Consider the following 27,956-nt stretch of genomic DNA (forward strand, 5'->3'; position numbering starts at 1 on the left):
ATTTGCATAGTTACTATAGATAACAGGTTTTGAGGAGTTGTTGTTTTTGAAATGTGTTGGGTTTGGGTTTTTGTTGTTGTTTTGTTTTATTGCAGATATGTTGAATGCTTCTATTCAGGCAGAATGAAAAGCAAATGGGAAGCAGGACACAGTGTCTCTAAGGAAAAGTAATAATTCAAATAGTATTAGTAAAAGAACTCTGTAATGCTACCAGGTCTTAGAATCATAGAATTAATCAGGGTGGAAGAGACCTCCAAGATCATCCAGTCCAACCTCGCACCCAGCCCCGTCCAGTCAACCAGACCATGGCACTAAGTGCCTCATCCAGTCTTGTCTTGAACACTCCAGGACGGTGACTCCACCACCTCCCTGGGCAGCCCATTCCAATGCCAATCACTCTCTCTGGCAGCAACTTCCTCCTAACATCCAGCCTAGACCTCTCCTGGCACAACTTGAGACTGTGTCCCTTTGTTCTGTTGCTGGTTGCCTGGGAGCAGAGACCAACCCTGTCTTGTAGGACAATTTTGTCTGTGTGTTTTAAGCTTGTTCACACATAGCCCAGTATATAGGTCAGCAGGAGGAGATGCATTAAGAAGGAGAATAAGCACTGGTGAGTTAATACTCTTGACAAAGTTTTCTCACTATAAGGTTTCAGCATAATCAAAACCAGTTTAGCATTTGAGGAAGAACACCATGAAATGAAGTAATGGAATTAGCTTTTATGTTGTTTCAGGAACCTAAGCCACATTTCCTGTCACAACTGTATATTATTAATACAAGGCATCTGCTGAATTGGAGCTGCCCTAAAATGTGCACAGATATAATATATCTAGTTTAAATCATTTATTTTTTGACATTTATGATGAAAAACTAAAGCAAGATGTTGTCTCAAGTCATCATAAAAAGGAGTATGATTTGGAATACAGCAAGCTTTCAGCATGGTCTCACAGACAGATAATATAATTCTGGTAATGTAGCAGCCAAGTCTGTTACTGACTGCATTTTTATGTCTTGCTTCCATTTTGTTTTGCATTCTGTGCTTGCAGCAATTAGTTTCTAGTCACAGAGGAAAATGAACAGCTATCTTGAAACTTATTCACTTTCCCAGCCCCCTACCCTTTAGGACTGGGAGTAGAAAGTTGTTTGTTTTCTGATTTTTGGGGTGGGGTGTTGATACATAAATCATCTTTTCTCACATTATAAACAACCTCCACAGGCTTAAGGCAAATGGCTGGAAGCCTGATAATGAAATGGGATCATCTCATGGACGTAGTTTCCCAAATGTAACTTCCCAGGGCACTAATGCCCTAGCCAGGTATTTTTTCCACATCAGTGCCCACTCTGAAAAAGATCTATCACTACACTTCCTTATAGATTACTTCAGATATAAACCAGGGATGACAAAGACTTCTTTGGGAGCCAGATGAGTCTGGAAGTCTGGCACTGAGTCCTGGACTGTGAATCAGGACAAGGCGACTCAAAAATTCCTGTGTTGCTTCCCGAGGCCTTTCCCAAAGGCCGTGGATAGCAGCACAGGTACCTGTGTCTGTGTGCTGCTTGTGCCACGGCAGCATCAGTACACTGAACACTGGGAGAGTGTCTGAATTCCCACTTGATTACCCTAAGCGACTTACCACAGGAGTGGAAGACCAGCATAAGCTTTGGCCTAATGTAGCTGTAAGCCAAGATAACATGAGAACCCTGACATGGAGATCAATTCCCTTGCAGAGGTGAGCAGCTGCTTTTCCAGCCCTCACCAATTTGTTTTACACTGATGCCAGCTGCATCTTCTTTCTCTCAAGCCCATGGTGCTTGATCACCTTAGCAGTGGTCTTTGCTCTGTCCCCCTTCCTCAACAGCTCCGCCTGTTCCTGCAGATTGTGCCCTGTAAAAAAGCCCACTCCAATGCCAATCACTCTCTCTGGCAGCAACTTCCTCCTAACATCCAGCCTACACCTTCCTCGGCACGACTTGACATTGTGTCCCCTTCTGTTGCTGGTTGCCTGGCAGAAGAGCCCAACCCTACCTGGCTACAGCCTCCCTTCAGGTAGTTGTAAACAGCAATGAGCTCTGCCCTGAGCCTCCTCTTCTGCAGGCTGCACATCCCCAGCTCCCTCAGCCTCTCCTCACAGGGCTGTGTTCCAGGCCCCTCACCAGCTTCGTTGCCCTTCTCTGGGCACGTTCCAGTACCTCAACATCTCTCTTGAATGGAGGAGCCCAGAACTGGACACAGGACTCCAGGTGTGGCCTGACCAGTGCTGAGTACAAGGACAGAAGAACCTTCCTTGTCCTGCTGGCCACACTGTTCCCGAGCCAGGCCAGGATGCCATTGGCTCTCCTGGCCACCTGGGCACACTGCTGCCTCATGTTCAGCCTACCTGAAACAAACTTTGAGTAACCTCTCTTCTGATTTTCCCATTATTGCCATTGCCTTTTGTTCCCATTCTTGGTCTCTTTTGATCCCTTGGCCATGTCATGTCTAGCTAGGGATTCTGTGATTAAAAGACAGGAGTGCTCACTAGTTCATGTCTGCAGCGCTGGGCAGGTTTATAACAACAGAGCATCTGAACTTATGTGTCCTAAGAACCCTTCTGCAGGCTAACTAACTGATGTTTCACATGTGGAGGATGTAACTGCCTGTCCAGCTGCACAGTTGGTTTGAGCCCTGAATGTTTTGGCTGCAAAGTAACAAAGCTCTCCAGAACCCATTAGTGAAAGAAGGATTTTGCTAACCTATTTCTCAGAACACGATTGGAGGGTCTGAAAGCCAGGCTGGGTCTTCTAAGGTCTGCATATGTACCAGGATAAAAAATTTGCAGTTAATTAATAATTTCCTTGGTTGGTGAACCAAAACCAAATCCTACTCACCTAGTTCAAATCGTGGAGAGAGAAAACATCGCTTGGAGTTTACTCTCCAGTGGCACTAATTATTTGCAGTATTTTACCCATCATGCTATAATCCTCTTCAGAGAAAAGAGAATAAATGTTCTCATCAAATTCTGAAACAGGCATTTTTTTCTGACAAGTTGGTCTCCCTTTGAAGAGGCTAATATCTGATGATGGAAATCATAAAGAATAAGTAATAATAAAAAAGCTTTGTAGAGAATGATTTACTTAAAATTACACTGTTAAAGAGCTCTTCATAACAACAAAAGCAAAAATCACAGTGCTTGTGATGAAAACACTATTGAAACAGCAATCTGCTTACTCACCTGGTGGCATTTTCCTGTTCTTACTTACTGAACACGCAGAGTTTTGTTATTGTAAGGCAGCTTGAGGGTGCTGGGCTGGTAGCAGTTGAGTCTTTCCTCAAAGGCAGAGTTCTCAATTGAGCTAATCACTCCTACTTGGCAAACTACTTGAGCATGCCCTCAAGTTCCATTAATCCAAGTGTTTTTCTGACCTGGAGAGTGAAGGGTCCTGAGTAAGCCACAGGAGGCTTTGCTTCTGTTCTTCGCCATAGGAGCAGATGTTTTGGGTACAGTGTGTGTGCTGGGGTGAAAGTGAATGGGAGTGCTCTCCTTGGTAGTGTGCACACACTTCCCGTTTTCCTGAGAGGACAGTGCATGCTCACAACCACAGGAGAACAGACTGCTGGGTGAACAAGAGTTACCTCTCAGAGAACAATTTAACACCTTCAAAATCAAATTGTTCTGGTGTCATGCCAATTCAAAAGTGAACCCCCTCAAGAAGGTAAATGTAGTCAAATGAGGCTCCTGTGGGCTGTTAGGAACCTGGACTTTTTCTCTCAAAGAGCAATTTCATCATTCCTGGAAGCCCATCATGTAAGTGTGCCTAATAAAATGCACCTCTTGGCTGCCAGATGAAAAATTACCCTTTTCTTAGTTAAGGAGTGCCTATCCAAATGAAGAAAAACAGCTCCACATTTAGCAGACCTATTTATACATATGAAACACTATAATCTAGACCTGTATAATGTTCCTACCTGAACATGTGAAAAAAACCTTCCTTCTTATACTGAGAAAAAAAAGCTTGTCTTAGCTGGAAAGTAATTAACTGGAGAAGTGGTGTTTAAAATAAAGAATTACTGTGTTCTTCTCCAGGCCTGTTTGCCTGCTGAAGTATTTCTGAGGGGCAGAAAATGTCCCAGAGGAGGTAAAATTAAATTTTGCAGGTACTGTGCTTGTAGGCTTGTATCAGTTGTATGAGAGCAGCTGTAAGACTAAATGACTGAAGTCCCCTGAAAAAAGTGCTTCCTTGCCCTGCTGCTGCTGGCCTCTGCTCTCTGCTTTCCCTCACACCTGGAGGACTTCTCAGCAGCTCATTCTACTCCTGGCCTCAGAGTTTGTCTCTGTGGGTACCAAGTCTTGAGCCACAACTGCTGCAGTGTACTCTGTGAGTTGTTCTGTGTGGCAGCTAGGATGATCCATCAGAAATGGAGTGATTAGTTTTCCTTTAGATCTCCATCCTTGAAGAGGCTGACTTCCTCTCAGTCTAATTTTCCAGTACAGGTACTATCTAGTGTAAGCAAGGTATTAGAGACTTTGGCACTTTGAGGTTCCTTAATTCAGACCCTTGAATTGCTATATGGTCAACACTTGCTGTCCACCAACTCCTAAAACAGTGTCAGAAGGGAACAGCACTCCTCTGGGGAAGTGGCATTATCTTGTCCTCATTTCTAAAACTACACTGAGCCTGTTCTGTGTGCTGTTAACAAAAAATAGGCTGTGGGCCATACCTAACAAATATGTATGCCACGTGAATCTTTTTTAACATACAAGTTCAGACATGGTTTTCAAGCATGATGAATAGAGATCAATGTCCTCTTTCTCTGGGTGTGTGCACTGTCAAGAAGGCAAGGCTTAAATGACTGCAGATTTTTTAGTGGGAATCAAAAAAGGTCATTTAGAAACAGACAACGTTTGCTCCAGCACAGTTTGTGACTAATCATCTGGGATCTGTTCAATATCTTTATTAATGATCTGGATGAGGGGATTTAGTCCAGCATCAGTAAGTTTGCAGATGACACCAAGCTAGGAGCAGGTATGGATCTGCTGCAGGGTGGGAGAGCCCTGCAGAGGGACCTGGACAGGCTGGATGGGTGGGCAAGAGGCCAATGGGATGAGATTGAACAAGGTCAAGTGAAGAGTTCTACACTTTGGCCACAACAACCCCAAGCAGCACTACAGGCTGGGGACAGAGTGTCTGGAGAGCAGCCAGGCAGAGAGGGACCTGTGGGTGCAGGTGGATAGTAGCTGAACATGAGCCCTCAGTGTGCCCAGGTGGGCAGGAGAGCCAGTGGCATCCTGGCCTGGCACAGGAACAGTGTGGCCAGCAGGACAAGGGAGCTTATTCTGCCCCTGTACTCAGCACTGGTCAGGCCACACCTTGAGTGCTGTGTCCAGTAGTGGGCTTCTCAAGTACTGGAATGTGTCCACAGGAGGGCGCCAAAGCTGGTGAGTGGCCTGGAGCACAGCCCTGTGAGGAGAGGCTGAGGGAGCTGGGGGTGTGCAGCCTGCAGAAGAGGAGGCTCAGGGCAGACCTCATTGCTGTCTGCAACTACCTGAAGGGAGGCTGTAGCCAGGTGGGGTTGGTCTCTTCTCTCAGGCAAGCAGCAACAGAACAAGGGGACACAGTCTCAAGCTGTGCCAGGGGAGATCTAGGCTGGATGTTAGGAGGAAGTTGTTGGCAGAGAGAGTGATTGGCATTGGAATGGGCTGCCCAGGGAGGTGGTGGAGTCGCTGTCCCTGGAGGTGTTCAAGCAAAGCCTGGCTGGGGCACTTAGTGCCATGGTCTGGTTGACTGGCTAGGGCTGGGTGCTAGGTTGGACTGGATGATCTTGGAGGTCTCTTCCAACCTGGTTGATTCTACGATTCACATAGTGCAGTAGAAAAAGGTATTAGTAGTAAACAAGATTTTGCTAGTTACCTCCACAGATAGAGCAATACTCAGAATAAAAAAGGTAATAGTGTGGAAAATGATCAAAATTTGTGCTGTGTGCACTTAAGCTGCTTTTAACAATTATGTTCTTCTTCCTTGTGCTTTTTTTTCCCCCCACTCAAAGCCTCAGAAATTGCCTAGTTCTAATGAAAAAGCCACTGATGTTATACAGTAGCTGAAAACAAACCAATTTGTTGAAAATTACTGTAGAAAAGTATTCTTTGCTAATAGGTCACATTTCTTCTCTTGAAACATTGTGCAAATGTAAAAAAAATTCTTCTGAGACTGCAGTGAATGTTTTTCATCTTTACAATACTGTTTTGAAGAATCACAGAGAGCAGGCATGTCAGAAGAGGGAACATAAGTACCCTCTCACAGCAGTTTTAACCATAATATCATACTTCCCTACCTATTTTTTCCCCTCTTCAGAAAATGAAAAAAAACAACCCACCAAAACTTGCTTTCAAGCTGTAATAACTTAGCAATTTCTTCATTTATGCCCTTCAAGGAGGTGTCTATCCTGCACTCGTTTCATTTGCCTGTTTTCTCTTGATTCCTTTGGTTTCAGAAAATGAACATAAATGAGAGTAGCTATTGATGTGAGGAATACCAGTGCCTTATGTTAACACATTTATTCCCTGTAAACATTCATTAGTGGAAAGGACCACTTTTCTCAAAGCACTGCTTGACACATTGATAAAGCACAGTTATCCAGATAGACTGCTCTGAGAGCAGCCACTGGCCAGGCGTTAGGAACTCAGTAGCTGAAGGTTTGTTGGCATTCTAGCCAGAGCCTTACTCCCAGCTTATCTCATTTCAGGGGAATCATAAAATCACAGAGTCAGTCAGGGCTGGAAGGGAGCACAAAGATCATCTAGTTCCAAGCCCCCTGCCATGCTCAGGGACACCCTATCCTAGGTCAGGCTGGCCAAAACCTCATCCAGCCTGGCCTTACACACCTCCAGGAATGGTGCCGCAAACACCTCCCTGGGCAACCCATTCCAGGCTCTCACCACTCTCATGCTGAACAACTTCCTCCTCACGTCCAGCCTGAACCTACCCATCTCCAGCTTTGCTCCATTCCCCCCCTGTCCTGTCACTACCTTATGGCCTATAAAGTCCCACCCCAGCTTTTTTTATAGGCCCCCTTTAGATCCTGGAAGGCCACAATAAGGTCACCTGGGAGCCTCCTCCTCTCCAGACTGAACAGCCCCAACTCTTTCAGTCTGTCCCCATAGGAGAGGTGCTCCAGCCTTGCAGCATGCCCTGAAGGGTGAAGACAGACTAATGACAGTAGTTAATCTTTAGAGGGTAAGCATGAAGTATTCTGAGCATAAGACAAAACACTGCCAGAGTTTGCTCTATGATTGTCTCCAAGGTTTTGGGTAAATCACTTGATCTCTTTTCTTTCCAGGTGGGGTTGGTCTCTTCTCCCAGGCAACCAGAAACAGAACAAGGGCACACAGCTTCAAGTTGTGCCAGGGGAGGTCTAGGCTGGATGTTAGGAGTAGGTTCTTGCCAGAGACAGTGACTGGCATTGGAATGGGCTGCCCAGGGAGGTGGTGGAGTCGCCGTCCCTGGCGGTGTTGCAGAAAAGCCTGGATGGGGCACTTAGTGCCATGGTCTGGGTGATTGGACAGGGCTGGGTGCTAGGTTGGACTGGATGATCTTGGAGGTCTCTTCCAACCTGGTTGATTCTATCATTCTGTGATTCTTTATCTGCAAAATAGTGAAAGTAAACTTTGTTTTATTGAGTAATTCTACAAGATGTTGGAAAATTAATGCTTGAAAAACACTTTGATGTCAAAAAGTGCAGTTCAAGTGTCAGATTTAATACGAACAGCTCGTAAGAATAGTGTTCTGCACTCTGTTATAAAGTATTTGGAACCTGCAACTGTGATTTTTAGACCTCTCCACAACAGCATTTCTTTAGAAAAGGCAACAGAAAGTGGAAATCAAAACCAGTCCCCAGTGTTTCTTTGTAGTAAGAATGTTGCAATAGGAATGGTGAAGAGAGATATTCTTTGGTATATTTGACTCAAAATATCCAGAGAGTGTTTCATCTGAATGATACAAAACTGAGAGGGTGGCCTGTTAGTCTGTGCTGCTATCCAGCAAGATCTTGACAGGCTGGGGAGCTGGGTGAAGGCAAACCTCATGATGTGCAATAAGGACAAGTGCAGGGTCCTGCATCTGGGGAGGAATAACAGCAGGCAGCCTCTCAGATGTAACATACAAAAGCATTTGTTTTCTGATATGTCTTGAGTGGAAGGCTCCTCCTGACCAGTTACATAACGTTACCTTAGTTCTTAAGATGTCACCTCTGTATTTAGGTAGGAAACCAGCTATAAGCTTTTTTTTTTTACAACACCATGTGGAGGCAGGTAAAGATGGTCCTGAGTGTGTTTATATGTAAAGGAAATGGGATTCAGTGGCCACAGGGCCACAAGCATGCCAGCCAAGAAGCACGCAAGACTGTGGCCATGAATATAATTACACTGATGTGAGCATTCAGTGGATTTTTAATATCTGTATTGTGGTAGAGCTTAGGAAGACCAACTGGCAATTAAGGCATCAATGACTAGGCTGCACATGCTCATGGAACAGGCAGTCCCTGAAGTGAAGGCAGGCTGAATAATATGGGAAATAATGGCACTGCTCATGAGACTAAGATGCAGCAAAATCTGTTCATAAAATGCATCAGAATGTATCCAATCCACTTAAATATGTTTACAAGAAGTAGTATTTCTACCAGAAAGCTTTCATAAAAGACTGAGGTTTGTATCTTTTTCCTGACTGCTATGAGGGGAGAAGCTTCTAAGTGTTCTGCTGGTTCTGTTAGAATACCTGGCTCCTGGACAGGGCTACACTGGCTGCATGTGTCAGGTTGTGAACATTCTGCATCACTGAGTCCTCTTAGTTTCACTGATCTTGAAAAGACAAAAGTGAAATATTCTGGCAAATAGAAATAATCAACCTGGAATGTATTCCTACTCTTTCACAAGGATATGGCAAACAATAGGAAGTAAAGAATAAATCCATAAAACATAGGTAGTTGTGGTAGCTGAAATGGTCATTTACTGGCTGTTTCATATAGCAAAGTGATGCAAAATTAGGAAGAGCTTAGGAGATTTGCTCAGTGTCAGTGAGAGGCCATTCTGTCTAAATATGTTTTGTCAATTACCATAGAGTAATCTGTGCTGGCTTGAGGCTAACTGGAATATTTTAAAGAGGGAAGTTAGATCGTTGGTTGTAAAGAGAAAATAATGACCAAGTCTATATTATCCATTGGTTTGCTAAAAGGGATAAAAAGTCAAAGTATAAACAATTTGTTATTTTGCCTCAAGAGCCCTTGCTCCTTTCACTTCTTTGCATCACTCTAGTATCTTCCACTAACAGAAAACAAGTAAGCTTTGCTGAAGGGACGTTGTAGCCAAGTGGGGGTTGGTCTCTTCTCCCAGGCAACCAGCAACAGAACAAGGGGACACAGTCTCAAGGTGTGCCAGGGGAAAGTATAGGCTGGATGTTAGGAGGAAGTTGTTGGCAGAGAGAGTGATTGGCATTGGAATGGGCTGCCCAGGGAGGTGGTGGAGGCACCGTCCCTGGAGGTGTTCAAGAAAAGCCTGGATGAGGCACTCAGTGCCATGGTCTAGTTGACTGGACAGGGCTGGGTGCTAGGTTGGACTGGATGATCTTGGAGGTCTCTTCCAACCTGGTTGATTCTATGATTCTATGATTGTTTGTCTGTCTGGGAGAGAGAGAGGATGGCTTTGAGCCCCTTCTGGGTGGTTGGTTTGCCCAGAAGGGAATTTGGATTTCTGTACTATTTCTAAATTGTAAATACTTGTAAATATATTCTGTATATATGCTTGTAAATTTAGCTTTGCTGTAAATACAGCTTTATCTTACTTCCAAGCTGTCTGAGCTGGTCTGATAAATTTCTGTTGGGGGGGGGAAGTGTGGTGTGACGTTCCTAACACACTATATAATCTGAGATGTATTTGTGACATTTATTCCATTCAGTGAACTGATTAAAAAGGCAATATTTTCAGGAATATAGCTTTGGATTAAATATAGATGTGCACAAATAGGAGTAATTTCTTATACCACTGAAAAAGATGTGTATAATGTGGCACAATAGAGTGAAATTTACAACCTCAGTATCGCTAAATTTAAATACCTTTTTTGGATCACTTACATTTTGTCAGTTTCTGTCCCTGTTGGAGGTCATGTAAGAGTCCTGCTAGCATTTGCAGTAATGTAATAATTGAATAAAATTACTATGATTTGGCTTTTTTTTCCCCTGAGTTTCATTCCACTATTATTTAAAGACAGTAAGCAAAGCAATAACTACAGTAAGGATTTATTTTAAAGAAACCCTTCTCTCTTTTCAGACTGGACCATCTGTTCTTCCCAAGGATGACTGAGATATGGAAGTGTTTAAATACTCCAGTAGTGGATTATCCACCTTCTTGCTGGAAAGTAAAGGAAGTTTCAAGTATGATGACAAAGGTATGTAAGAGATGACTCACAATCCTCTTAACTCTCATTATTGTACATGTAAACTGGACAACTTCCAAGGGGTATTGTGGTAAAAAGAGAAAAAAATCCCTTTGTGTTTACAAGCTAAACTCTTAGAAATTAAGACTCAAGAACAATTAACTGAGACTCAGACATGATCAAAGTAAAAGAGTTGAACTTTGCCCCAGCTATAGTTACCATACACAAGTGGACTCTACATCCATGGTGAGAGCAGGCTGTGTGACTTCACTTACAATACTATTTTATTGAGGGGAAGAATGGGTAATCAGTAAAGAAATCCATGAAAAAGCTCTGACTAGAAGCCAGGGTTTCTAGGGCTTTAGTTAAAGCAGATAGTGCATTGATGGTGAAGCCTCTGAGATATTCAGTATAAATCAAATAGTGAGCTCCTTAGTTACATTAAAGTATTAATTTACAGTGGTTTTCTCCCAAAGTAATTTTATGGATCCCCAGTCAGAAGCACAATGGTAATTTTCCAGCCTCAGAGCATGAAACAAGGTCTCAAAGATGCAAGGGATTCATTATTCTACTTGCATGCACAAAACTACTGACTTTGGGATTGCAAGGATCTTTATAAACTGCCTACGTGAATATGGCTAAAGGTGGTGGGGAAAAAGCATGCTTGACACTTCATGAAGAGCCACTGTGAGGGATGGAGGTCTGTAGAGGAATTTCTTAAAGAGGGTGGACATGTGAGCAATCCTACCTTAGCTGATTATCAGGAGTTGTTATGAATTCTGTGAGGGGGTCGTGAAGAATTTGCCTGCGTGATAATAACAAGCAGACTGAGCATTCTGACCTTGGTTCCCACAGCTTCAGGATGCCTTGTGTCAGGGAGAAGAGATAAGTGGGCATCTGGTTAAGGAGGAAAACAAGGTGTGATGTATGTAAAAGACTGGGTTGTGCTTGCCTAGGTTATGCTAATGTGTAGGTGTGTGCTTTATGCTCAAGACTATATAAATGGAGTCAGAATGAACATAAAGGTCTCTGGTGGGATTCATGTTGAATTGTGTAGAGTCCATATGACACTGCTGTGATCATATTGGTCTGTCCAGCTTTGTCTGTTGATCTCCCACAGGAGTTTGTGATGGTTTGGGAGTTACCTGCCCCCACACACTTATGAAATCACCCAGACTAGCCTCCTGGAAGTTAAGGAATGAAGCTATATTTACACTTTAGCACAATTTACAAGCAGATATATACACAATATTTACAGATGTATACAAGTTAAAAGTAATACAGAAACACAAAATCCCTCCCAAAACAATCAGATTGCCAGGAGGCTCCAGACCCAAACCTCCTCCCCCCTCCCTCTTACCCTCCCTTCAGAAATAATCAGATCAGTTCCTGTATATCTCACTTGATAAATCTGGAGAGATCTGAGGTGAGATGTCAAAAAGACAACAAGGAGGTTAGAGGAAAAAGGGTTAGGTTGGATTAAAGAGTTAAGCAGAGCACCAGAAAGAAGGAACAGAAGTGAGAGCTGAGCAGTGTATGAGCAGTGAGTGTCTTACCTAAATTTTGACTAGCTGTGTTTCTCAGAAGAAGAATGAATGATAAAGGCTATTGCTCGCTCTTCCTTCCTTCCTTCCTTCCTTCCTTCCTTCCTTCCTTCCTTCCTTCCTTCCTTCCTTCCTTCCTAGGATTTAATTTCTCAGAAAAATACTCCAATTAGCCTCAAATCAGCACAGGGTCAGAGGAGACAGGAACCTGAAAAATGCAGCCATGTGTGCTGCTGACCAACCTTGACTCTTCTCATAAATGTTTCTGACTCTCCCCATGTTAATACTGCTGACTTGCTAAGGTCAGATTTCTTGTCATACTTGTGATTTCTTCTAAATATGCACGGCTTATGCTCATGTCTGCTGCTGAACTTCTAATCTGTAGACGCTCAGTGGGTGCTGATCATGTCCCACCATTCAGGTGATACACGTAGGAGGAATTACTGTGTGATTTTCAGTGGGTGACTGAAAACAAGAGGCTTGGTTCAATGCTGTGAGATACCAATCTTCGAAGGAAAGCTCTAGGGCATTTCTTGTAATTCCCAGGGAGACTTCACATTCAGAAAAGCAGTGAGAAGCCCTATGCTTTAACCTGTCTGAGGACTCTACTGCTGCATTCATAAATACTCATTTTGATCTCTCAATTGTATGTGAAACAACGACAAGTTAAAAATCAAAAGGTTTACTCAAAAATGCAAGCTTCGGTTTTCTTTCCCAGCTGCAAAATACCTCAGTTGTCCACTTCACTGGCTCTTACACACCTACCCTGCCTTTTCCCCATGGCCATGATGAAACCATTAGAAATTAAGTGTTCTGTAACGAGGAACTTGCATGGAAAATAGTAAGGGCCCTTTTAAAAGGACTCCTGCTACCTCCACCCTCCTTGATTCTGGCATCGTTTGCTTAAGTCTCTGCTGATCATACCTATAGCTGATCATGTAAGAAAGGGAGACTCTCACCAAATAACGTTTAAGCCTAACACTTCCATGTCAGCTGGTCTACTGGCTTCAGAAGAGATAGAAATTAAAAAAGAGGATATGAACATCTGTTAGAGGCAGACTCTCTTCCTGTCGTGCTGGAATTGATCTGCAAGAGGCTGGCACTGCGCCCTCTCCTGTTCCTCAAGGTCTGGTGGGTTGGACGCCTTCCTGCTGACTCCCAGTAGTGAAGACAGACATGGGTTTCTTTGGCAGGTTGTTGCCTCTCGACTCTGGAGCTATTCTGGCAGTGAATAAAAATGGACAAACCTTTGAGCTGAAGTGATGCTCCAGATTTGTCCCAGAGAAACACCTCTACCATCAGAAGTCATCATTTTGCCCAACTGCCCTTTTTGGGTTTTGGCAGAGAGAAACCTGCTGCGTGTGTATACAGCATCACATCCCAAAATGCAGATAGCTTTCAGAGCCTGCCAGGCTTGCGCAGCTGCTGGGACACAGGGCCAGAGATGTTTAACAAACATTACCTCACTGCTGATCAAATGAGAAATGGGGCATTCTGCTGCTGCTTTTCTAGGGCTTTTGCTCTCAGGTTCCCACTGCCTGTCAGTGACTATGGCAGCAGCAGCAGAATTCACTTGTTTTAACTGGTGGTATCTAAAATGGTGAGGGTCATGCTAATGCACAGGTGTTCATGCCAGCAATGTCCAGCACCTTAGTTTATAGCTAATCTTACAAAGTCATTCATTGAGAGCCGTACCATGTTTTACTGTATAAAATCCTTTGAATAAGAGTGGGGGGGGGGGGGGGGGGAAATCTTTTAATGTGGAAGTCCTGGCAGTGAAATCTTCCATGTGGGACTGTTGTCTAGAGTCTTGCTGCTCCATGGGCTAGGCAGTGACCTTTGTGGAGTGGTAGCTGCTCACATGGTCACAGAGCATACACAGGCTCCTGGATGCCAGCACATAACTAATGACAGAGACGTCATTTTCAGTGTAACCTGATGTAAAAGCTGTAACTTGTTACACCTCTTCCCTTGCTGAAGCCGCCTGCTGCCTACACACTGTTTGTGTTATGCAGCCATCTACAGGGCCTGTTGCCTGCACCGACTTCGTATTGTCGACCAGAAACGCCAAAACTGTAGGAAAAGCTAAGCTCTACTGACTCTCAGTGGCCAGAGCATGGCTGCAGTGCTGTGGGGATGTTTTGACAAATTCAGGACGGATGTTCTGGTGCTATTATGCAGGTGGTGGTGTATTTTGTGGGGAGGGAAGATGCATCAAGACAGCATCCAAAAGCATATGCAATATTTCACCCATGAAAAAAATTAGATCACCGATGTCAACAATGGAAAGGTTTAAAAGCCACATGGTTGCAAGACCAGATGAGCATAACTTACCTAAACCTTTTGGGCTGGAAAGTCAATGTGTTTTTAACGCTAAGAGCAGGGAGGTACATTAAGCTGTTCTCTGAAATGCTAGGACCCGTGCTAAAATGCAGGTTGAGCCACGAGGTAATTGTCAGCATCAGTACTCCCAACCCTGCTTTCCTGCTTTGGTGGTGCTTTTTAGATCTGCTAATTGCTGGAGCTGTGTGATGACTCTGCAGGGTCCCCTGCATTCGCCTGCCTTGCACTGCAGTGGCAGGGGAGGTGAAAAGGGCTGTGAGAGGCTGTTACTCACACCCTTTTGATCTGAGCACAATCCTTTATTTTTACTTCACTGTTCATTTACACAACACTTCCTGGAATGTTTTTTTCAGAGGCAAGTATGTTGAAGAAGACATCTGTGTTTTCATTCTTCCTTGCAGCACTTGACAGTCTCCCAGTGCCGTACCCCTGGCTTGTCCCAGCTCCCATAAAATCCTGAAGCTGGCACTCCCTCGCACTTCGATGTAGATGATCCTCTCTTACGATCCAGCACCTGCAGTCAGGTTCTGGTAAGTGCTGCAGAAACATGGACCAGAACAAAACTCCCTACCCAGGTGGCTCATGCGTTTGATCCAAGCCCACTGACATGCTCCCAGCAGATCTAAGTAGACCTGTACTGTACGTTTCACTCCCAAAGACAAGCGTGTTCTCCAGCAAACGAGTGCTGCTGCGGCTCTCCAGTACCTGGGCTTGCCCAGGCGCCCTCTCTGCGGAGATCGTGGTGAGGTCGTTCCTCGGAGCTCTCCGCCGAGCCGGGAGGGCTGCGGCGCCGCCTGGCGGCCGGGAGACGGCGCGCAGGGAGGGGAGCTCCGCCTGGCTCCCGCCCTCCCTCTCCGGGGTGTAGCCAGAGCCCATGAAGGGGCGGGAGGGAGGAGGACCGGGGCTGGCCGTGCTGTGCCGTGCCGGCCTGGCGGTGTTTTGCCTGCGTGCTGGGGGGTTTGGGACCTGTGCTCGCCTCTGCTTGGAGCTGCAGCTGCGGCCGCTCCCGGCACTGGAGCCCTCCTCAGGTAAAGGCGGGGAGCAGAATCCCTTCTTCTACTCTCTGCGGTCTCAGGTCGGCGAGAGCAGCCGGGAGCCGACCCTGGCCCTGCATAGCCTCGCCGGGTCTGGGGTGCACGGAGCTCTCGACGCCTGGGCCTCCGCAGCCATCGCTGCGGAGCAGAGCTCACCTTCCTTCCCCTCCCGGTAGTTGCCGGCGGAGCCTGCCCCGCCTCCTTGCCCCGGCAGCGCGGGGGCCTCAAGTGTGCTCGGTGGCCGCTGCCCGGCCCTGCCGGGTCCCTTGCTGAGGTGCCGGTGCGCAACAGCCGCGGTGCCTGGTGCGACGTGTCCTGCTGCTCGGTGGTCGTCCGTCTTAGGGGAAACCTCTGCTGTCCTCTTTTCCCGCAGGGAGGCGGCCGCCGGGCTCTGCGAGGAAGCTTCCGCCGGACCGATGCTGCTGCCTGCCTGGGAAATGTGCCTGTACGGTGTCCTCACTGTAGGCTCTCACTTCTATGCTTTCTATGAAGCCCACCAGGTGTCTCAAAGTAAGCCTCTGATGTGGGCGTGCTCGCTGCTGCGGCGCTCCCTGCCCGTGGTACCCGAGGTACCCGGCTTGCCGCCGCTTTCGGTTGTTCTCTACTTCGCTCTTCTGCAAGGGACGCCTGTGCTCCTTCTGCTTGCGAAGCAGCCTCCTGCGAGGAAGCAGCAGCCGGGTGCTAGCTGGGCTTTTCTGCCTCGAGTGCTGGGGGAGACCCTTGGCGATGGTGTCCTGGCGCTCAGTTGTTAGGGACACTTCCTGAAGCTCAGCTGTTTAGGTGAGGGAAGCTCGGAAAAAGTCGTGTTTTAACTGGCGTTTCTCCTGGCTTTTTACCTGTAGCCCTGTGGAGGTGGGTGTGCCTCCTGATGGTGCCTACTGGGGCTTGAACCTGCAGAGGCTGCACTGCCTGGAGCTCTTGTGCTGGTTTGTGTGCTATCTGTATAGCTTTGAGGTCAGTTTATTTCCAGACACCTGCCTGTGCCCTTTTGGTAGCTGTATGGTGGCTTGTTTTGGTTCAGTGAGTCTCTGTAATCTAGAGGAGGGGGGAGGTTTTAAACAGCTTAAATACTACTAATAAATTATATCACATCAGTATTTTAAGGGAAGTGAAAGTGATACTCTTTGATAACAGTGTGGCTAGGGAGATTTGTTAGGAGAAGGTGTATAACACTTGTTATGCTAGCAAGCGTTCTATATTTGTGCCCCTGTCTGGCTCTGAGAAGAGCTGAAGGGAAGAACAGGAGTGTCGGAGAGATGCTTGGAGGGCAGTTGTGATGGTTTGGGGGTTACCCCGCCCCCCCCCCACTTTTGAATTTGCCCCAGCTAGCTCAGACGGACCCTGGGAATATAGATGAAGCAATTTATTTACAGCTAGCAGAATTTACAAGCAGCTATTTACAATATATACAGTTATATACAATTATATACAGAAATATACAAAGGATAAACAATACAAAAGCACAACTCCCCTCCCAGAAACCTGAGTCCCCAGGAGGGGCTCTCAAACCACCCCAACACCTCCCCCCGGCCCTCTCAACCTTACCCCAGTTCTCAGGAAGAAAAGAGGTGCAGCCAAGAGGTTAGGGAGCAAGGTTAGTAGGAGCAGGGTTAATGAGATGTGACCAGGTCCAAGGCAAAAGCAAGAGTGAAAAACAAAAATGGAGAAAAAGTCTTTCTTCTTCCCAGAGTTCTCAGCGAGACTGTGAGAGAAGTTGACATCAATTGTTTTCATTTCACTGCCTGTTATCTAGTTCTTATACCAAAACATTCTAGCTTACTTCAAACTAGCACAGCAGTGAAAAAAGTGCTGGGTAAGTGGGTAGAGGATTGTGTACCTCATGTAGAGCGTGTGTTCTGTGAAGATGGGAAAAGACTGCATTAAAACAGAGAGGCTTTGGCTTGCTCTGGTCCCTGCTGGGTCTACCTCCTTTTTGGTCCAGTGGGAGAAACCAAGCAGTCCTGAAAGCGGGGCAAGGAGAAATATTGCAGGTCCTGTGTGGGATCAGATTGGTTGTTGTCTGTTACTGCTGCTGTTGAAGGAGGAATTACAGCCTAAGTTCTGGGCAATCAGAATTGCCTTTTTCCTTTGTGGGCTTGTTGGGCTGGTCACCAGGTGAGGAGTGACATAGTAATGTGCCCTACCCTGACTCAGTGTCCCCTGCCTGCAGAGCCAACATGGGAACATGTTGCTCTTGAGAAACAGAGGCCACATTCATGACTTTACATGCTTTGGTTTATGTGTTGTTAGCAGAGATTTGTTTTCTTTGCAGGGTATGAAGCAGCAATGGACAGAAGGTTTGGGCTGGAACCAGGAACTCTATTCTGGGGCCTCAAAAAGGTAGGATGGGTGACCAGCATCTTTCATTAAACTAATAAGAATACTATCACACTTTTACCCTGAACCGAAACCAAACCAGTTCCTGCTCTGACTTGCTTTTGACCTCACAGCACAACAAATGTGTGCCTGTGGAAGTATTTTGGTGTTTAGGCCCACCATCACTTTCCAGTGAGAGACTCCTGACATGACAAAGCCATAAAGTACTTGTGGAGATGAATCATAGAATCAGCCAGGTTGGAAGATACCTCCAAACTCATCCAGTCCAACCTAGCACCCAGCTCTAGCCAATCAACCACACCATGGCACTAAGTGCCTCATCCAGGCTTTGCTCCAACACCTCCAGGGACTGTGACTCCACTGCCTCCCTGGGCAGCCCATTCCAATGCCAATCACTCTCTCTATGAAGAACTTTCTCCTAATATCCAGTCTATACCTCACCTGGCACAACTTGTAGTTCTAGTAGGGTTTCATATGAGCCTCTCAGGCTACCCACTTGCCTGATTTATATAGAAACCCCATGTCACAGGAATCTCCAGCTAACCTGACTTCATCTGGTCTCACTCAGGGGTAGTATTGAAACAGAGTGAAACTTCCCTTCTTCAAGGTGCCTGTTCACCCAACCTCTTGGTTTTCTAAGACAGAGCAGGGTTGCTCTCTGAATCCCTCAGAAGAGGTGAGTGGCACAGACAAGGGAGGGTAGTGCTTTGCTCCTCTGTGGTCATTCTTGTGACAAGTAAATTGGGATCATTTAATAAATTACTGTACCAGAAACGAGAATTGGATCCTATGACAAAAACAAACATTCCTCTCGAGGCCACCTCTGAGCTACTAGCAGTTGTTTATGTGAAGGGACATCAAAAAGGGGTAGGTAAAACAATTAAAGGAAACAATTTAGCTGATGAGAAAGCAAAAAGAGCAGCCCTATTGAATATAAATACAGACCAGACATCAGGCATTAATATGACAATAAGTTTCACACAGAGAGAAAAAGAAAAACTCCAGCAAATATGGGCTATAGAAAAGGAGGGCAAATGGACCCTACCTGGTGAAAGGGAAGTGATATCAAAAGGAGTTGCTAGAGGAATTAGAGAAAAATTACACAATCAAACACATTGTGGGGTACAGGCACTGGTAGACCAATTTGAATCAAAATATGTGGTGTTTGTAGGGAAAGATAGCAACTGCTTCTTGGTTATGTTCAGTGTTAGTGTGGGGTTTAGGAGTCATGAACCCATCTAAAGCTCTTTCTGAATGTCATACCATTGGAATTCAGATTGGAGCTGCTGAAGCCCACTGCCGTGATCAAAATGTGTTGCTGAAACAATATTCCTCAGGTGTTGAGTCCTATGGTGTTTGGTATCAGACTCTAGTGTGTTACAGAGATGTTTCCTTGTCATGTAAGAACTTATGTTTGTGGCCAAATACACACACTGACCGCTTTCCTTGATGCCTCAGGACCCCATGGACTTTGAGTGGAGCTACTGGATTGAATGGGGAAGAGAGTATATATTGTGGCTTCTGGCTGGTCACTTGCTGGTATCACAAGTGTCCAGGCTCTTGGTGGAAAAGGTATGTATAGATTTTCTTTACATCAACGAGTTTCTGTGGTTTTGTTTACTCTGGGCATGGAAAGTTCAGTGCTGAGGTTATTGAGTGTGGGAAATACCATTCTGTGAGTGGGTTTGTAGCTACACACAGATAAGAGGAAGTAGATCAGTTGCCTTAGGCCTATGTTTGGAGACTTCATCCTCCACTCCTTGAAAGCTGGTGTTTTGTGTCATTTGGCACAAAGGAAAGGTGTAAATATTCCTTTCCAAGATGACAAAGTGATGACTGTTTGGGTTTTGGTGTGACTGCTAAATGATTGCATGATTGTAAGAAATGACTGGCATGTTACACCTGGTAGTCTGGGGAAGGAAAGGAGAAAGTTCTCCTCCAGATCAGGGAGGCTCTGGATATCACACACAATGCTACAGAAACCTCTTCTGTCTCACAACCATAGAATCATAGAGTTGGACATGACCTCCAGAGGTCATCTAGGCCATCCCCCCTGCAGTGAGCAGGACAATGCTCAACTAAATCAGGTTGCCCAGAGCTCTTTTGATCAGGGATGAGGCCTCAACCACCTCTCTGGGCAGCTTGTTCCAGTGCTCAACCATACTCATTGTGAAGAACTTTTTCTTAACATCCATCCTTCATAGATGCAGTTGGCTTTCCCTGTGTTGTTTTGTGTGTTTTAACCTCCAGACCCTGGACGAAGGAGAGGAACCTGGAGGAGGGAATGTTCCCCACTGGTCAGTACAGACTGGTTTGGGGATCATTTACGCAAATTGAACATTCACAAGTCCATGGGCCCTGATGGGATGCACCCAAAGGTGCTGAGAGAACTGCCTGGTGCTATTGCTCTGTACCTTTCCATCATTTTTGCCAAATGATGGCAGACGGAAGAGGTACCTGAGGGCTGGAGAAGAGACAGTGTCACTCCAGTCTTCAAAAAGGGCAAGAAAGAGGTTCCAGGAAACTCTTGACCAGTCAGCCTCACCTCCATCCCTAGAAAAATGATGGAGTGGCTCCTTCTGTGAGGTGTCTCATGGCACTTGGAAGAGGAAGGTTATCAGCAGTAGTCAGCATTGATTTACCAAGGGGAAGTCATGCTTGACTAACCTGATACCATTCTGTGATGACATAACTGAATGAGTAGATTCAAGGAGAGCAGTGGATATGGTGTACCTTGACCTTAGCAAGGCCTTTGACACTGTCTCCCGTGATACCCTAGTGAGCAAGCTCAGGAAGTGTGGGATGGAAGAGCAGGCAGTGAGGTGGATTAGAAGGTGGTTACAAGACAGAGTTCAAAGAGTGGTGATCAATGGTGCTAGGTCCAGCTGGAGAGCTGTAACCAGTGGAGTCCCCCAGGGATCGGTACTGGGTCCGTGCTGTTGAACAGCTTCATCAAAAACATTGATGAGGGCACAGACAGACAGAGTCTGCTCAGCAAGTTTGCTGATGACACCAAAGTGGGAGTGATACAGCTGAAGGCTGTGCAGCCATCCAGTGAGACCTGGACAGACAGAGCTGGGTACAGAGGAACCAAATGAGGTTCAACAAGGACAAGTGCAGAGTCCTGCACCTGGGGAGGAATAGTTAACTGCAGCAGTCCAGGCTGGGAGGTGATCTGCTGGAGAGCAGCCCTGTGGAGAGGGACCTGGGAGCGCTGGTGTAGAACATCTATGGGACAGCAATGTGCTCTTGTGGCCAAGACGGACAGTGGGATCTTGGGGTGCGTTAAGCAGAGTGTGTCCAGCAGATCAAGGGAGGTTCTTCTTCCCCTCTACTCAGCCCTGGTGAGATCTCACCTTAAATACTGCTTTCAGTTTTGGGCTCCCCAGTTAAGAGGGACAGGGATTTGCTGGAGAGGGTCCAGCGGAGGGCTACAAGGATGATGCGGGGACTGCAGCACTGCCTGATGAGGAGAGGCTGAGGGACCTGGGGCTGCCTAGTCTGGAGAAGACTGAGAGGGGATCTAATAAATGTCTGTAAATCTCTGAGGGCTGGGGGTCAGGAGAGGGAGGACAGGCTCTGCTCACTTGCTCCCTGTGATAGTACAAGGAACAACGGCTGTAAGCTGCAGCACAACACAAGGGGGAACTTCTTTCCTGTAAGGGTCACAGAGCACTGGAACAGGCTCCTCGGAGTGGTAGTGGAGTCTCCTCTGGAGACTTTCAAGGCCTGTCTGGGTGTGTTCCTATGTGATCTGAGCCTAAATTGTATGGCCCTGCTCTGGCAGGGGGGTTGGACTCAGTGATCTCTCGATGGCCTGTGACATCCTGTCAGCCTGTGAACCTTGTTGACTGCATTTTTTTCTACTGCAGACCCTGTGTAGGAGATTACTAATACTGAGTGGTTTGCTTTTTCTTTAGAATAACCTAAAGCCCATTCCATTTTTCTTTTTCTAACAGTATAAACCATGGTGCTTGATGGTTTATGGAATGGCTGCCTGCTGGTTGTTACTGGGAGTCAAGGGCCTTGCTGTCATTTTGTTACATGCAACCATTTCGTTTGCTGTGGCTCAGTTTCAAATGTCCCTCCTGACATGGTTGTGCTCCCTCATCTTGCTCTCCACTTTACGCATACCAGCTGTAGAAGAAGCCAAGGTAATGTCAGAAAGGCTAATTAAATGTCAAATTATGGAGATGTTTGTTCATTGGGGTAGCTACCTTTATAACAAAGTACTATGCCTGCCGTTGATGTAAGTAGAGCTTGGCTTAGGCAGCAGAGCTGCAGTGACTTACACCGAGCTTCCATTTCTCAGCTGTACTGGCTGGTCCATTGAGATGGAAGTGTGTGTCTGAGTGTGTAAGTGGCTTTCAGCAGAGCTGAAGCATGATCATACTTTTCTAGTGCTATAGCAAATGCATTTCTTTTTATTTGGAGCCTTAATGTTATTAATTTAATGTGCAGGTTTTTTGATTCATATCCAAGAGTTGCTTAGTCAAGCCTAACTGTACCTATTGGACCAAATCTGAGGAAGATAATGGCATTCCTGTAAGAAAAGTTGTTCTTGTGTTGATTCTTTACAACCCAATGTTTCTGAAACCCAGCTGTTGTCACTTTATGCTGGTTGCACTACCTCTTGGAGGCCTTTTCTCCAACAGCCAATGTTTATTGTTTAAGTAGTGCTGTCGCCTTCACTCACCTCATCCTGTTGATGACCCTGCAAGGTAGGATCCGAGTCAACATCATTGTGCATCCATGTGGACGAGACAGTGTTGCACCATTATGATTTGTCATTTTGTCTTGCAGAGAAAGTGGTATGACACTGAAAATGAGTATTATCTGCTGCTTTTCACCGTGTCTGTCCGCTGCCTCTTTTGCACTAGCTTCAGCCTAGAGTACTGCTGGCATGGACCTGCACAGAAATCATCTCACTCATTCCTATGGATGCTGGCATATGTGTTTTACTACCCAATGTTCCACAATGGGCCTCTTATGAATTTTGATGAATTCAGCAAACAGGTAACAGTTTCCAGCATCACAGAGTTACAGGCTTCTCATTTTTTTTCCCCAGTGCATCTTTGTCTGAGTTGAGCTGGATGAAGAGCATTTGAATCATAGAATGGTTTGGGTTGGAAGGCACCTTTTAGATTATTTAGAGATCATCTAATTCCAACCAGCCTCTGCCATGGGTGGGGACACATTCCACTAGATCAGATAGCTCTAAGTCCTATTGAACCTGGCCTTGAATGTTTCCAGGGAGGAGGCATCCACAACTTCTCTGGTCAACTTGTTCTGGTGTGTAACCACCCTTGGTGATAAACTTCTTCCTAATATCTAATCTAAATCTACCCTCTTTCAGTTTAAAATTGTTACATCTTGTCCTCTTGCTGCTCTTCCTGATGTGAAGAGTCCTTCCTCATCTTTCCTATAGGCCACCTTTAAGTCGTGGAAGGCTGCTATATTGAAGCTGATGGTAATAGTTGAGCTGCTAGATCTAGACACAGATCTTCTACTTTGAACAATAATTTGAAGCATGATAGGTTCATTTTTGTGTTGTTTTGCCTTTTTTCCCATCTTGAGAGATTTTGATGCTAGTAATAACAAAACATTAGGTAGATAATTTAATCTGGTATTCCTTGGATCTTTTAATGTGTTTTGTAAGGTAGTTTATAGGTAAGCCTCAGTTGGTTTTACAGTTTTCTACTTGACAGTGATGCTAGTAAGACTTTCAAATATGCATTCCTGTTGTTAGAGTATCTGCTCTCCTTCTTCAGTCATAGAATCAGTCAGGGTTGGAAAGGACCACAAGGATCATCTAGTTCCAGCCCCCCTGCTATGGGCAGGGACACCCTGCCCTAGATCAGGCTGTCCAGAGCCTCATCCAGCCTGGCCTTAAACACCTCCAGGGATGGGGCCTCAACCACCTCCCTGGGCAACCCATTCCAGGCTCTCACCACTCTCATGATGAACAACTTCCTCCTCACATCCAGTCTGAATCTCCCCACCTCCAGCTTTGCTCCATTCGCCCTAGTCCTGTCACTCTCAGATAGCCTAGAAAGTCCCTCTTCAGTTTTTTTGTAGAATGCCTTCAGATCCTGGAAGGCCACAAGAAGGTCACCTTGGAGCCTCCTTTATCTGAACTATACAGCCTCAACTCTTTCAGTCTGTCCTCATAGCAGAGCTGCTCCAGCCCTCTGATCATCCTCATGGCCCTTCTCTGGACATGCTCCAGCATCTCCACATCTCTCTTGTAATGGGGGCTCCAGAATTGGATGCAGTACTCCAGGTGGGGTCTTACCAGAGTGGAGTAGAGGGGCAGAATCCCCTCCCTTGCCCTGCTGGCCACACTGCTCTTGCTGCAGCCCAGCACACAGTTGCTGTCTGGGCTGCACTCACACTACAGGCTCTTGTTGAGCTTTTCATCAGCCCAGACCCCCAGGTCCTTTTCCTCAGGGCTGCTCTCAGCCATTTCCCACCCAGCCTTAAGTTGTGCTTGGGATTGTGCCCACCCAGTTGCAGGACCTTACACCTGGCCTTGTTGAATGTCATGAGGTTGGCCTGGGCACACCTCTCGAGTCTGTCCAGGTCCCTCTGGATGGATCTCTGCCCTCTAGCAAGTTGACTCTGCTACGCAGCTTGGTGCCATCTGCAGACTTGCTGAGGGTGCACTCGATTGCTCAGTCCATATCACTGACACAGATGATAAACAGCACTGGTGCCAGCACTGACCCCTGAGGGATGCCACTTGGCACTGGTCTGCAGGTGGACATTGTGCCCTTGATCACCAATCTCTGTGTGCCACCATCCAGTTCCTTATCCAGCAGTGCTCCACCCATCCAGTCCATTGTTTTGCACTTTGGTGACCAGGATGTCATGCTGTCACTTGCCCTTCCCATGTCCACTGTTGCTGTGATAATAGTAATAATAATAGTAGTGAATTGCAGATTAAAGAAAGTTCTCAGGAAGTATATTTGAGTAAAACAGTGAGTTATGTGCTCCATAACCTCTTTGGATTTCTTTAGATGAGGAGTCAAGAAGCCTTCAGTTTGAAGACCAATCTCAGCATCTTAGTCGTGGGCATAATTCGCATTTTCTTTTGGTGGTGCCTGGCAGAGCTGATGATTCACCTCATGTACATCCATGCTCTCTATGGCAGTGCTCCACCTCTGGAAGCTGCATCATACTGGGCCTTGGGTGAGTACAGAAATGGTAGCAGGAATCTTTCTTCTCCCGTCACTTCAAGAATGCCAGTCTACTTCTATACCTATCTGCAGGCACTTATGAATAGAAAATTATCACAGTATCACACAGTATCACCAAGGTTGTAAGAGACCTCACAGATCATCAAGTCCAACCCTTTACCACAGGGCTCAAGGCTAGACCATGGCACCAAGTGCCACGTCCAATCCTGCCTTGAACAGCCCCAGGGATGGCGACTCCACCACCTCCCCGGGCAGCCCATTCCAGTGTCCAATGACTCTCTCAGTGAAGAACTTTCTCCTCACCTCCAGCCTAAATCTCCCCTGGCACAGCCTGAGGCTGTGTCCTCTTGTTCTGGTGCTGGCCACCTGAGAGAAGAGAGCAACCTCCTCCTGGCCACAACCACCCTTCAGGTAGTTGTAGACAGCAATAAGGTCACCCCTGAGCCTCCTCTTCTCCAGGCTAACCAATCCTAGCTCCCTCAGCCTCTCCTCATAGGGCTGTGCTCAAGGCCTCTCCCCAGCCTCGTCGCCCTTCTCTGGACACGCTCAAGCATCTCAGTGTCCCTCCTAAACTGGGGGGCTCAGAACTGAACACAATACTCAAGGTGTGGTCTAACCAGTGCAGAGTACAGGGGCAGAATGACCTCCCAGCTCCTGCTGACCACACCATTCCTGATGCAGGCCAGGATGCCACTGGCCCTCTTGGCCACCTGGGCACACTGCTGGCTCATGTTCAGGCGGGTATCAATCAGTACCCCCAGATCCCTCTCTGTCTGGCTGCTCTCCAGCCACTCCGACCCCAGCCTGTATCTCTGCATGGGGTTGTTGTGGCCAAAGTGCAGCACCCTGCACTTGGAGCTATTGAACCCCATCCCATTGGCCTCTGCCCATCTGTCCAGGCAGTCAAGGTCCCGCTGCAGAGCCCTTCTGCCTTCCAACTCAGTCACATCTGCCCCCAGCTTGGTGTCATCTGCAAACTTGCTGATGACTGACTCCATGCCCTCATCCAGATCCTCTATGTAGATGTTATGGGCTTTTGCTTTCAGAAAAGTGGTTTGCAGACTCTCTTAATACAAACATGTAAATCCTCTTAAAAACTTACAGTTGAACTGTTACTGAGTTGCTTCCTAAATTAAAAAATACTCTGTATTTTTTCTAATCTCAGCTATATCTAATTTTTGGTCTAATGTGGATCCCCCCCCTCAAGTCAGAACTGGACACTTAAAGTTGGTTTAGTGTATGTAGGGTAGATGATGTTAAGAATTACTGTTTAATGATCTGTTTGTTTCTGGTTTATTTTTCTTTCCAACAGAATATAACAGCACTCATGAAATAAGAGTGAGGGAATTACAAACAAGGTGACTTGAGAAGCAGCAGGCAGTGCCTCTCCTCTAGGCTCTGTTTTCCTGCTTGACTTTTCCCATTTTCTGCCACCTCTCAGCTCCCTGGTATTTTATTAAAATGTCTAATTTGGCAGGGGAGAAACAAGAGCTGATGAATGTAGTGTAAAATGGCAAGAGCTTTGGATGATGGTGACAAGGTAACCCAAAACCAACCTCTTGTATGTGATTGGGCAGACTTGGATAGATTGGATCAATAGGCCAATGTTGATGGCAGGATCTTCAGCAAGGCCAAATGCCAGGTCCTGCTCTTAGGCCACAACAACCCCAAGCAAAGCTACAGGCCTGGAGAAGGGAGGCTGGAAAGCTGCCTGGCAGAAAGGGACCTGGGGGTTGTAATTGACAAACAATTGAATATGTGTGCCCAGGTGGCAAGGAAAGGCAGTGTCATCCTGGCTTGCATTAGGAATGCTGTGTCCAGCAGGAGCAGGGAGTTGATTGTCCCCTTGGACTCTGCTCTGGTGAGGCCACACCTTGAGTGTTGTGTTCAGTTTTGAGTACCTTATTACAGGAAGGGTGTGGAGATGCTGGAGTGAGTGCAGAAGAGGGCAAATAAGCTGGGGAAGGGCCTGGAGAATGAATGTTAGGAGCAACTGAGGGAGCTGGGGATGGTTAGTGTGAAGCAGAGGAGGCTGAGGGGAGACCTCATTGCTGTCTGCAGCTACCTGAAAGGATGTTGTGGAGAGGTTGGTGCTGGTCTCTTCTCATAGGTAAAAAGTGATAGAACAAGAGGGAATGGCCTCAAGCTGCAACTGTGTAGGTTTAGACTGGACTTTAGGAAACATTTTTTTCCCCAGCAAGAGTGGTCAGGTACTGGAATGAGCTGCCCGGGGAGGTGGTGGAATCACCAACCCTGGATGTGTTTAAAAGTCATTTGGATGTGGTTTAAGGGTGAAGTTTGTAGAGTAGGGTTAAAGGTTGGACTTGGTGATCCTGAAGGTCTTTTCCAACCTGAATGTTTCTGTGATTCTATTTCAGAACTTAAGGGTTTGTTCTGTTCCTTTCTTCTTCTGTAGGTGGCCTGGCTTTAGCTCAAGTGCTATTTTTTTATGTGAAATACCTGGTTCTGTATGGTGTTCCTGCCCTCATCCTTCGAATGGATGGACTCAAACCTCCAGCTCTGCCTTCCTGTGTGAGCCTGATGCACAGCTTCACTAAAATGTGGAGGTTAGTCATGATTGCTTTTCAAGCAGTTTGTACTGGTACATGGTAATCAGTGTATAAAATCATGCACCTGAGTGGTCACATACATGTTTGCTTTCATGTTCTCATCCTATTTTATTTAACAAAACTCCATGATTCATCTTTAGCACTTTCTGTAAGTACATCTGTTTGATAGTTTGTGTTTTCATGCCACTGCATGTAGGGACAGCATCCCTTTCACTGTATTCATCCTTGTGAAGGTTTGGGAGTTCCCTGCCACCCTCCCCTTACTAAGTCACCCAGACTAGTCTCAGCCAAACTGGAAGTTAAGGGATGAAGCTTTATATTCACAGCTTAGCACAACATACAAGCAGATATTTACAATGTGTCACGAATATATACAGCTGTATATAAGTTAAAGGTAATACAGAAACACAACAGCCCCCCCAGAAACGAGAGTCCTCAGGAGGGGCTCCCAACCACCCTTCCACCTTCTTTCCAACCCTCTACCTTGTCCCAGAATATGGTCAGGGTGAGATTGGAGGCTTGGCAAGG

At 46.2% G+C, this 27,956-nt stretch overlaps 1 protein-coding gene across 12 annotated transcripts in view; it reads left to right on the top strand.

Annotated features, from left to right (window-relative positions):
- The window catches only part of HHAT (hedgehog acyltransferase), a 215,459-nt gene that overhangs the window by 34,653 nt on the left and 152,850 nt on the right, over positions 1-27,956 (top strand). For all 12 annotated transcript variants that reach the window (XR_010307048.1, XM_064164441.1, XM_064164433.1 and 9 more), the window contains exons 4-12: positions 10,296-10,413; positions 14,690-15,316; positions 15,696-15,832; positions 17,595-17,662; positions 19,118-19,231; positions 21,619-21,813; positions 22,463-22,675; positions 24,679-24,850; positions 27,275-27,425. Coding sequence is in view for 11 of the 12 variants with exons in the window: in XM_064164441.1 (XP_064020511.1) it covers positions 15,739-15,832; positions 17,595-17,662; positions 19,118-19,231; positions 21,619-21,813; positions 22,463-22,675; positions 24,679-24,850; positions 27,275-27,425 (1,007 nt within the window). In the remaining variant the exon portion in view is untranslated. The remainder of the gene's footprint in view (positions 1-10,295; positions 10,414-14,689; positions 15,317-15,695; positions 15,833-17,594; positions 17,663-19,117; positions 19,232-21,618; positions 21,814-22,462; positions 22,676-24,678; positions 24,851-27,274; positions 27,426-27,956) is intronic.

This window comes from Pogoniulus pusillus, chromosome 25 (assembly GCF_015220805.1).
Source record: "Pogoniulus pusillus isolate bPogPus1 chromosome 25, bPogPus1.pri, whole genome shotgun sequence".
In the NCBI taxonomy this organism is placed as follows: domain Eukaryota; kingdom Metazoa; phylum Chordata; class Aves; order Piciformes; family Lybiidae; genus Pogoniulus; species Pogoniulus pusillus.